The sequence below is a fragment of the Garra rufa genome, chromosome 9 (assembly GCF_049309525.1).
Source record: "Garra rufa chromosome 9, GarRuf1.0, whole genome shotgun sequence".
Classification (NCBI taxonomy): domain Eukaryota; kingdom Metazoa; phylum Chordata; class Actinopteri; order Cypriniformes; family Cyprinidae; genus Garra; species Garra rufa.
The window spans coordinates 12,794,271-12,807,148 of record NC_133369.1 but is presented as its reverse complement, the minus strand read 5'-3'; the positions used below and the strand labels follow the sequence as shown (position 1 = coordinate 12,807,148).

At 35.0% G+C, this 12,878-nt stretch overlaps 1 protein-coding gene across 1 annotated transcript in view; it reads left to right on the top strand.

Annotated features, from left to right (window-relative positions):
- The window catches only part of nek11 (NIMA-related kinase 11), an 81,595-nt gene that overhangs the window by 46,302 nt on the left and 22,415 nt on the right, over positions 1–12,878 (top strand). Inside the window, exon 12 of the mRNA XM_073847730.1 lies at positions 7,953–8,092. Within this exon, the coding sequence (XP_073703831.1) occupies positions 7,953–8,092 (140 nt within the window). The remainder of the gene's footprint in view (positions 1–7,952; positions 8,093–12,878) is intronic.

Below are 12,878 nucleotides of genomic sequence, written 5' to 3'. Positions count from 1 at the left end.
CTCTAAAACTGAACTGACTTTATGCATCCACTAAAATGACCTTGGTTGTGTCCTAAACCTGAAAAATACTGCATTATAAGGAGGTGAGAAGGCATCAAGACATATCCAAAAAAATCTGTTATTTTAGTCATAGCCTGTTTATGAAAACAGTTTTTTTTCTGTTATCCCACAACCATGCACATAGGGTTCAGCAACTGCTGGAAGGTATAAAATTGCATCTTGCACTCTAAAAATGCTGAGTTAAAAACAAGCCCAACTTGGGTTATTTGGCACCCGAACGCTGGGTAAATATAAGACTCCATAGTCTGCCCATAAACAGCACTGAGATTAGATGACATATTTTAACGTCAAATTAAATAAAATTCAGTATTATAATGAATAAAACCAGTTTATGTTTTGCAAGGCAAAATGCGTTTCCATCATTCAAAATGACCGCTCACTGACGCAGCTGACATCTCGTCCTTGCATGTTGTGTTGCATAAAAAATTATTTACAGCACAGTAAAGAATTTATAAATGAAACAAAATGTATACAAACCTTTATTTCACTAAGGAAGTGCACCAATTCAGCACTGATGAGAACTGATGCAAAAAGTCTGCATACTGACTGTAACTCTGCAGCTGGGTTGTTTCGTCAGAGACAGGCTTAACCCAGCGGTCGGGTAGAAAAAAAATAACTCGGCCTTAAAAATGACCCAGCAGCTTAGTTACAGAAGAACAAATAATATTAAAAGTAACTCAATAAACAGGCTGAACCCAGCATTTTTTAGAGTGATGGATTGATTGAATTTAATTCATAAATATCTTATTGTCATTTTGCTTCCACTTCCACTGAAAAAAATAATGATTGTAGTCATTAAATTCTTTTCTGGTCTAAACTGCACTTGGAAATCACTTTTCGTAGGAGGTGTCTGTAAACAAAACACTGCCTGTTGAGTCATCAGCAGATGGGCAGTACGGCAGATGCTTGAGGTTTCGGACATAGTCCTTGAAACAAGTTGGTTCTTGCAAAATGACTCAGGAAAGTGAAGATAGTTTTGAAAATAGTTTGACTATAGCTTCATTAGTTTGCAGATGCCACTTGGTTGATATATTGTTATCTAATTCAGTGACATTCAGAGGTTTTTAAAATTATTCTATATATGATTGCATATGAAATGGTTTGTATTTATGTTAGGCATATTTGTTTTTAGATGACCTGTCATTTGCTGGTGCTCATTTGCATCATTGCTAAATGATACAATTGGCTTAAGTTAATATTTGTGTGGAGGCCGATAACCAGATTTTAAAAACGTCTGTAATTTAGCGTTGGCTGTGAATATGTGCAGAGTCTGATCTGGCGTATTGCTGGTTTTCAGTGACTCATTCTTTTACCAGCGTCATTATATGCATCAAGGGAAAGATAAGTTATGGCCAAAACGCCTCCTTAATCGGGTTTTGGTATCAAGATGATAAATCTCAGAGACGTGTTTTCAGGAAGTCCTGAGAGGTTATGTATCAGTTCCCGTCTCTAATCACTTTAGATTCCTCTGTAAATGAGATGTTTTCAAACGAGTGCAGAGCCACAGCTGTGCTCTTAGACGACTCGGGGAGAATCCACACGGTGTGATTTATCGATAGAGGACGCCGGGGGTGCAATCACTGTGAATCTGAAATATTACGTTATTGTAAGTGGGAATATGTGGGAAAGAAAAGTGTGCAGTGTGTAAGTGTGTGGATCTTTATTATTAAAAATTAAAGAAGTGATGCATTGCTGCTAGGTTTGGAATTAATGGAGTCAAATCTCTCCTTAAATTTCGCTAATGTATTTATTATTTAGCTTCCATAAAACCTCGTACTTCAAGTTATCTCGAAGGCAGGCAAGTCTCAGCGAATGAATAATGCATAATTAATGCTAAATAAGTAATCATGCATGTTTTGGATCATTTACTTAAAGTCGCCCAGCAGAAACCCTGAGCAGGTTAACCGTGCTCATCACAAACAAAGGTAAATGCTCTTCTGGGATTGAATATTTATTCAGACATCATTATTTTACTGCTCCTGTCATTTTGAGAGTTCATAGTTTTATATTAGCATGTTATTCAAGGACTCAGATGGCCCTTTCTGGTGTTCTTCTGGAGTTCTGGAAGTAAATAAACATACGGAGTGATTCTGCTCATGTCTGCAGTTAAAGTATAATGACTACACCAGGGACTTCTGCGCCTTGGAAAGATGCCGTTCAAATGAATAAACTCTGACAATGAAAGCACATTATGTGCAGACCTTGTCAGCGTAATTGTCTCCAGTCTGTAAATGGCTTTCTTTAATTTGTATGTGCACCTCACTACTATTAGTATTATTAATTAGAGTACATATAATAGAGTACTGCATCAAAAGAAACAATAGTTTAATAAAGCAGTAAGCCACGAGGCCATGTATTACAGTGATTTCACCACAGTTAATCTGTCTGTCTGTCTGCCTGTCTGTCTGTATGGATGGGTTTATGAAGATTTGTGGTTATACTTGTCATAAGGGTCATTTGCCAGGGCACTATTAGAAAACCTTGACCCCAGGGTTGAGACTGATTTCAGTATTTGACTAAGAGAGCATAAAGTGAATGGTGAGAAAACAGCTAATGGTTGTTTAATCGTTGTTAAACGTCTCAGTGTGTCATTAACATCACTAATTGAAATCAATAAAGTTAGTTCTCTGAAAAATGCAGACTGTCATCCATAGGCCTTTTCATTTATCTCCATTTAAAACTCATTTTAATTTATTCTAATGTAAAATAAGGATTTAATTTAGAATTAGTCTTGGATGACCCACAGTTCTCTACTTTAGAACAAACTGAGATTAGAGGTTTTGCTATAATACAGAGTGGCAAATGTTTAACAAAAGATTTTACTTTTGTGTCTTGTATCTTGTTAAAGGGATAGTTCACCCAAAAATGAAAATTTGATGTTTATCTGCTTACCCGTAGGGCATCCAAGATATAGGTGACATTGTTTCCTCAGCAGAACACAAACGAAGATTTTTAACGAAAACCGGTGCTGTCTGTCAGCCAAATAATAAAGGTTTGGAGTGGATGGGCACCAAACCTTTAAAAGTAAACAAAGTGCACAGACAAATTCAAATTACACCCTGCGGCTCGTGACGATACATTGATGTCCTTAGACATGAAACAATCGGTTTTTGTGAGAAACTGAACAGTATTTATATTATTTTTTACCTTTGATACACAGCCACGTCCATCTGTCCTGACCACGAGCTCATCATCCGGCTCGTGACATATGAACGCGCTCTGGCGTAGTATATGCAAACACCGGAAGCGATCTGTCGCATGTATACAACGCTCATTGTTTACACAGTGCACAGAGATTGTGGGTATAGCGGCTATTCAAAATGGTAATTACTTGCGCGTATCCTGATTGTTCAAACCGATTTAAAGCTAAAAGATTACGTTTGTTTGCGCAAACTCATCCAGGACTTTCACTGATTTCCCCTTACGGCGTTTGTGTATTCTACGCCAAAGCGTGTGCACATGTAACGAGCCTGATGCTAATCTGGTGCTCATGACAGTTGGACGTGGCTGTGAATCAAAGGTAAAAAAAATGATATAAATACTGTTCAGTTTCTCACAAAAAACGATCGTTTCGTTTCTTAGGACATCAATGTATCGTCATGAGTTGCAGGGTGTAATTTGGATTTGTCTGTGCATGTTTTTGTTTACTTTTAAAGGTTTGGTGCCCATCTACGTCCATTATAAGGCTGGCAGACTGCACCGGTTTTCGTAAAAAATCTTTGTTTGTGTTTTTCTGAAACAAAGTCACCTACATCTTGGATGCCCTGGGGGTAAGCAGATAAGCATCAAATTTTCATTTTTTGGTGAACTATCCCTTTAAATGGTAAATGGTACGTTCAATAAGTAAACATTGCAATGTGGCTACACAAATCCTACCCTGTGTTTGTTTGAATCCCTTTTAAAGTACACTACCAAGGCTTTATTTGATCAAAGCAGTTATGTTGTGAACTGCTTTCTGTTTTACTATATTATAAAACAATATATTCCTGTGATGGAAAAGCTGATATTGTAAGTATTGCATCAGCAACAAGTGATGGAAACACCAAATTTTGGGAAGAAAAATCCATTAATTCACCAAAAATGCTTTTAATCTCACTTGGGGTGGTTTTTGACTTTATGTGAATAAACACAGAATAAATGCCTCCATGCGCATTAAAAAAGTCATGCGACTTTGCGCTGTGGGATGGCACAACCTGACTAATCAGTGGACCAATCTTGTTGCCCAGCATCTGAAATGTTATGATTGTTCTTAAATGCCAGAGCAAAGTCTGTCATCAAAGTATTTCTGTAGAATTGCTTCCCAAAACTGTCTTACACAACTGCGTTTTTCAAACAGCAGGCATCTACCTCCGAAAGCGATGACTGCATTTATTGTTTCGTTTGCTTGCTCTGAGGCACTGAACCCTAATGTAATTGTTTGAATGGCCAAGGATCAGCAATCTCCATGTAAAACTGATCAGGCAGACCAAACTAAACCAACCAAAGTCCTAAAGACTTAATGCTTGGAGGGATGATGGTACTCACGCCATCTATGTCACCAAGGCTTGCTACAGTGATCAAAAGTATGACATTTTGTGAAAAAATCTACTTTTGCGAACTAATACTAGGTTTTTCGAACCAAACCAGTGCAGGAAGATTCTCTGGACAGTGAATATCAATAATTATCAAAAAAAAGGTTGAACTTCCGACTCTCCGTCACAAAGGGGTGCCAAAACTTTTGAAAGGGGCAGGGACGCTTTTACTAAAACAGCTATAACATTTAACTGGAATGAGATATCTTCACCAAACTCAACAACGCATATGTAAGCGCTGAATTTGAGGTCAAATCACTAAGACTGGTGGCGCTATATGAGGAAAAAAGCATAAAAATGGCCATAACTACACACCCATTTGTCCTATTAACATGAAAATGGGTAGACACAGTCTTGGTCCAAAGTGTCACAAGTGGCTATAAGGACTTATAAGTGACTTTTGCGTATCTCAAAAAAGTCGACATTTAAGCACCTATTAGACCAGGTTAAATCAGGTCAATCAGAATGAAACTCTGTGGACCTGATTGATTCATGGCCCTAAAGGTCTGTGAGAAATTTGAAAGAATTCGGCCACTGTGGGTCAATATTGTAAATGTGAATTATTATATTTTGATTATATATTGCATGGTTTTTCACATACACACACACACACACACACACACACGTTTATATCATACGAACAGCTTTACCTCGTGAACGACTACTATTAATTGAATTGTTTGTTAAATGATTGAGAAAATGTAAAAAACCTACTTTTGCGAAGTAGTCCTGGGTTTTTTGCGCAATATGGAGAAAACACTGCAGTGCAATTCTCTGGACTCTCTAGGTCAATAATTATTCAAAAAAAGTTTAAATTTACCTTTAGCAAGCTATAATGTGGTTGTTCAGAAAACGGGCCTGTCCAAATATTCCCAATAGCCTATAAAGCCTAAAAGAAAACTCAACTTCACAAAACCTGGTGAGCACATGTGACAGGTGATTTCAAACAAGAATGCAAAGTTATAGGGAGATCAGATGAGGGCTGGTGCTATAGCAGTCATAAACATTAAAAAACATCATATGTCTATGTCAAATATGTTATGTCTTTTTTATGTTTAAATGCCTTAAAGCATTTGAACCCCAATAATCGCTGCTTGCTGCAATATTAATAAATGCAAATTATTATATTGAGTGGCTTCTCCTACATTTCTTAGTTAGTGATAGTTTATCAGAAAGTGATATTTTTCTTCTCTTTCACTCCGATGAAAACGGTTCTGATTTGGAAATGTTTTATTCGATATTCCAATTTTGCACATAAGGTAAATTCACAACTTTGATTGCTAATTTGGAACCATTATTATAAATTATCAATGCTAAAATTGGTTGTGCTAATTAATATTTGTGTGGAAATGGTGATACTTTTTGTCTTTGAATAGAAAGTTCAAAAGAGCAGCAGTTATTTAAAATGGAAATCCTTTGTAATAATGTACAGTAGTAGTCTTTGCTGTCACTTTTAATCAGTGCATCCTTTTCTGAATAAAAGTATTAAAACAACTTCTAAATGATAGTGTATGTCTCAGACAAATACACACTTTTACAATCTTTGGCACAGTACACCCTAAAGTTCGTATTCATAGGCCATACTTTATTTTGATGAGATTTTTGTATAAAACAGACATGAGCAGAGTCAATGAGGCAGGACTGAAGTCTGAACAAATGATCATTTGAAATGACTGAGCTGACTCACAGAGGCTTCCTGCACAGTGATGCAGTAGAATGCTCTTTCTGCTCTTTGTCATGACTAATCCTCTTTACTGGATAAAAAACACGGCTGTAGTGTTGTAAATGTGCTCCCAGGGCTCTTTTCTTTAATTCTAAATTGCAGGTTGCACTTTCATTGGGGTGCAGCAATTTACCAGTTTAGACAGGACTAAAAAATAGAGTATGGTGTTGTAGAACATTAGCCTCTCAGGTTATTAACTCACAGAAAAAATGGAAATATACAGTACACATAGTGCTTTTCTATTTTAATATGCTTTAAAATATAATTTATTCCTGTGATGCAAAGCTGAATTTTCAGCATTATGACTCCAGTATTCAGTGTCACATGATCATTCAGAAATCATTCTAAAATGCTGATTTATTATCAGTGGTGGAAACAGTTGTGCTGCTCAATATTTTTTTTGTAACCTGTTACTTTTTTCAGTATTATTTGATAAATAAAGCGTTACAAAGAACAGCATTTATTTCAAATAGAAAACTTTTCTAACAATAAACACCTTGTTCAAAGTTTGGGGTCAGTAATTTTTTTTTCGTTCTTTCTCTCTTTGAAAAAAATGTATACTTTTATTTAGCAAGGATGTGTTAAATTGATAAAAAGTGATAGTAAAGACTTATATTGTTAGAAAAGATGTCTATTTTGAAAAAAATGTTGTTCTTTTTAACTATTTATTCATCAAAGAATCATGAAAACAGTAGCACAGCTCTAACATTGATAATAAAAGTAATAAATCGGTATATTCAAATTATTATTATTTTTTTATTTATTTAATATTTCATAGTATTACTTTTTTCTGATTTTGGATCAAATAAATAGAACTTTGATGAGCATAAGAGACTTTTTAAAAAACAATAAAAAATCTTACTGATCCCAAACTTTTGAGCGGCAATATATATATATTTCATCAGAATACATTACAGAAAGATGCTTTTTTCTTCTTTTGCAGTTACAACATCTGCCAGCAGGGGCTAAGTTAACCTCTTGGTAATAAATGGCATCCAACAACCTCTTGGTATTAAATGGCATCTGTCCCTTTCGCACTTGGGTCGGAATTTTATCCCTTGTTGTTGGTCTTGTAAGGCAGCTGTTTGTGGTATACAGGTGTACATGCTGACGCATTACTGTTCTCTTTCAAACCACTGGATAGTTCTCAGGTGGAGAGCTCTACAAAAGAAAATGAAACTGTTGAGATAGTGAATGGTAAATCCCATCGAGTACATTCTAACACCCTCCATCTCTCCTGCCATCTTTGTGTCTCCGATTGTGTAGGTCCAGTCGCTGGAAGCTGTCTAATATAATCAGAGGCATGTGTAATCATCTTGGTCACAGGCCCAGGAACCCGTGTGTGTGTGTGTGTGTGTGTGTGTGTGTGTGATAGAGGTTGTCGGTGTTCATTTGTTCACATGTGTTCGGTGTGGAGGTATTCTGTTGGTTATTTTCTCTTTCAGACATGAAACTGGCACAGATCCATTCGCATTGTCCCAGTGCCATCAAGCAGAAAATGTAAAGTGTTAATGATGGAGGGTACCTGTCATATCAAAACACTGCTCAACAGTTCTGAGTATCGGTTGACTCTTTGCTTTTTTTTTTTATCATTTTAGCAATCCCAGAGGATCCTCAGGCGGCCGAGGCATTTTACTCCGTGGATGAGTTTGAGTCATGCTCGGAGGAAGATTCAAATGGAGAGGAAGACTCAGAGGATAATCTCCCCACAGACCCGTCCTGTCAGACATGTGGACAGGTGAGGAGAGATCCACCGCTCGAGAGAAGCTGTTGTCAATCAGCTTGTGTGACTGTGATATTTACATTTAAAGAAGATTTAACTCTGTGCTGCTAAACTAAAAGAAAATATTTCAGAAAAAAAAATAATAATAATTTACAGTGAAATATACACTTTTTTCATTACGCTATACAAATTAAGCTACCAAATTTATAAACATAAATATATCAAAACTTAATTGTTGACTAGTAGTATGCATTACTAAGAACTTTATTTAGACAACTTTAAAGGTGTTTTCTCAATATTTAGATTTTTTTGCACCGTAGATTCCAGATGTTCACATAGTTGAATCTCGGCCAAATATTGTCCTATCCTAACAAACACATTAATGGAAAGCTTATTTATCTCAATTTCAAATATAAAAATGGACTCTGGTTTTGTGGTCCAGGGTCACATACATATACTACATACATATATATATAATATACAGTGTATTTACATAATTAAATACTAAACTAAACACTTAAATTGATCAAAAGTGACATTTATACTATTGCAAGTAGTTTATAATTTTACAAATGTTTTCTGTTTCAAATAAATGCTGTTCATTTGGACTACTTATTTGTAAAAAAAAATTCTACAAAAAAAATATTAAGCAGCAAAACATTGATGTAGGGCTGCAAAATTAATTATACGCGATTAATCGATTCAAAATAAAAGTTTATGTACTATAATATATATAATAATTATTATATTTTTATATTATTATTATTGTAAATATTATTTTTTTATTGTGGGTTTTTATTTATTATTATTATTATTATTATTTTAGAATAAATGAAAAAAAAGTTGAAAAGATGAATATATATGTACTTTTGGACATTTTTTAAATTGTAAAATGTTACAAAATATTTCTATTTCAGATAAATGCTGTTCTTTATCAAAGAAACCTGAAAAAGGTTTTTAGCATAATAATGAATATTTTTTGCAGCATCAGAATATTAGAATGATTTCTGAAGGATCATGTGACTGGAGTAATGATGCTAAAAATTCAGCTTTGAAATCAAAGGAATAAATTACATTTTAGAATGTATTCAAATAGAAAACATTTATTTTAAATAGTACAAATATTTCACAGTATTACTGATTTTGCTGTCTTTTGGATCAAATAAATGCAGGCTTGGTGCGCAGAAGAGAATTCTTTAAAAAAACATAAAAAATCTTGAATGGTAGCGTATGATATTTTACATTTTTAAATATTATAAAATAACAGTTATTTAAAATTAGATAATATTATTTCACAATACTACCATATTTACTGTTTTGATCATAAAAGTCATCTTACTTCCAATCTTAACGACCCCAGACTTGTACTTCTTGGTACTATTATAAAGTACTAGAGTGACGTTAGCAAGGTTTTATTAAATGGTGAAAAACATATAAATTGTGACCAATTACTTACACTTTCCTTCAAACATTCATACAGTGTACATCTGAACATAAACTGCATCAACTAGCCATATGCTAATGCAAAATTTCCTTCCATCCTCAAGGACACTTTTGGTTTGATGTTCCTCAAGTATCCTCTTTTTCTTTCCAGTATCTTTTTGAATTATTCACACACTAAACTCAAAGACACCCTCAAGTCTTAATAAGCCCTCATTGACACGATCATCTGTTTATGAAGCATAGAATAAGATGAATTCAGTCCTATCTCACATGCACTCGAGTCCACAGGTAATCGTTAACTTACAGGTAATATGATACTTGTCTGCGGTATTATAGTCCGCATTATGCAAATGCATTTTGCCCATAGAGGGTTTCTCAGCCAAGCTCGAACTCATTATTGCAGATACTTTGTAGTGCTTGAGTTTTGCAGCACAACAGCAAACACATACGTTCAGATCAGGTGCGAAAGAGCCAGGGGCTCATCTGGACTCCCAAGAGATCACGAGCTACGCACCTCAGCAGACTCTTAAAGTGGCAATCCAATACCGGGCTTCTGCACGATTCGATCAGGCCAGCCGAGATAGATTAAAACTATTTGTCACCATTGAGAGGGAGGGAAAAAAAACTCTGAACCGTGATGGTATAAGTATGAAACCAAAAGAGAGAGTGGAATAGACTTCTGCCCCAGTGGATATTTGATAATTAGCTGGCTCACAGTAAGAGCAGGGTGGCGATGTTTGTGCTGCCAGCCGTGGCCGGCTGAGATTCCCCGGAATTGCGGATAGAAGAATTGCATTTTGTAAATAGCAGAATAATACATAGCCGGTCCTTCTGCGCCACTATTTTTTTTTTTTTTTTTCATTTTGATGCTTTGCACAGATGGCACGACTTGATACCCTTGAACTGCCCAAAGGTCTATGCCTTCTACCATAATGCACTTGTGTCTTATTCACAATAAGCTAGGTCCCGCTTTCTGCAAACCAATTGCAGTTTGAATATGATTTTCCATTCACAATATTGTTTCTTCATGCGTAGGCACTTTTATGTTTGCTTATTTTCAAATGCAGTTTTATGGATATATTTTTATTGTTTTATCCATATCCCAGACCCATACCTTTAATATTAAAATATAAAATCCAGCATAAAAAATGCATTGCATTAAAACCAGGATAGTCTAAATGTAGAGTGAAATATTTGTCATTTTCATATTTTATTTGTAAAAAAATGGTTTGTTAACTTTTAAATTTTCTATGCAAAAAAAGTCGAATAAAATATATATATTTTATAATTTATAATTGTATAAATTATAAATTATAATATTATAATTGTTGTTATAATAACAACATATTAATTATTATTATTGTTATTAATAACAATCATAATAATAATAACAATTGTGGGTTTTATTTTATTTGAAAACTGTTAGTAAAATGAGATTTTATGATTAAAGGTTCATAATATTTTGCAAAAATGCAAGAAGTATATATAAAAAAGTGGTCATCTTTTATAAAATTGTGGCAGTTGTAATTGTGTGTAATTTTCAAACAAACTGTAAAATAATAATATAACTAATATTATTATATTGATATTAGTATTAGTATATATAACAATATATAAATTAGTATTATCATTATCAATAAAAATAATAATAATAATAATAAATATAGCTGCAAGCAGCAATTACGGGGCCAAGCAATCAAAGCGGAAATGAGGAGCTAAGGATGGCAGGAACAGCAGACCAACTGCAACAATAACGAAAAGGAAGCAATTTTGAGAGGATTTTAGTGAAAATTACAGAAAAATGGTGTAGAAAGCCTACTGATATGATTTAATGCTTATTACGTTTGACCAACAGGTGGCGCTGTTCTCAAATCCATGTGGTGTGTTTAGTGTGAGGTGACAAACGTGCACACAAAGTTTGGTGTCATTATGTCAAAGTTTTCCAAAGATATAGCCTTAGAGTCATTTTCACATCAAGCCTAAAATTTGTAGAGGCGCTATCCGAAAACGGTTACATCTATCAACATGAAATCCATAACTTTTTGTCAGCACAGTCTGAAGATGATCTGACTCGATTTTGGTGAAAATCGGACGAACGGTCTAGGACTAGTTCGAAAAAGTAGGTTTTCAACATAGATCAAAATGGCGGACAGGGAGTTTGGCCAACTGTTGCATAATTGGTATCTATGTTGTCGGCATGACCCAAGGAATATTTTGAGACCAGTTTCATTACAATAGGCTAATGCTATCTACAGTTATTAGCATTTTTGTTCATTTTAAAACTAATGGTTAATGAATGCTTCATTACACTTGACCAATAGGTGGCGCTGCTACCAAATTTATGTGGTGTAATCAGTGTGAGGTGGTAATGCCACATACCAAATTTGGTGCAAATATCTCAAAGCTTTGCAGAGATACAGCTTCTGATGCGCTTTGGCATCTTACCTGCAAATTCATTGATGCGTTAAATGAAAACGGTTTTGAATATCGACACGAAATCCATAACTTTTCGTCAACATGGTCTGAAGATGATCCGAGTCAAATTTGGTGAAAATCCGACTTACGGTCTAGGAGGAGTTCGAAAAAGTAGGTTTTTTACATTCATCAAAATGGCGAACAGGAAGTTAGGCCAATTTTGGCATAATTGGTGTCAATGTTCTCGGCCTGACCCAAGGAATATTTTGAGATCACTTTTATTACAATAAGCCATTTTTTTCAGAAGTTATTAGCATTTTTTGAAATGTCATTATAAATTTTGACCACAAGGTGGCGCTGATCCCAAATTTCGTATGTACATTCAGGGCATGGTGCCGAACATTTTTGTCATTATTGTCGAAACGATACGTTAATCCGTTCTCAAGATACAGCATTTTAAAGCGAAATTCAAAATGGCCGACACCCAAAATGGCTGACATGGGAAAATTGGATATGGGTCGACTCGGCATGCTCCTCCGAATCTAACAAGACCAGTTTTGAGATTTTTGGTCAAACCACTGAGAAGTTATAAGCAAAAATAGCCATTTTTCATATCTCCTGACCACTAGGTGGCACTGTGACGAAACACTGCAGGTAGCCTCAGGTCATGCTTGTTATAACACACACCAAGTTTGGTCTCAATATTCCAAAGCGTTCCGGAGATATTGCCTCACTTCCATTTTTGAACGCTTTTCGTAGAATTAATTAGCGCGTTATTCGAGAACGGTTAGTCCAATCAACTTGAATTCCATAACTTTTTGCCTGCATGGTCTGAAGATGATCTGAGCCAATTTTGGTGAAAATCAGACAAACCGTCTAGGACGAGTTCGAAAAAGTAGGTTTTATAAACAAAAAAATATAGAAAAAAAACTAAACCTTAGGA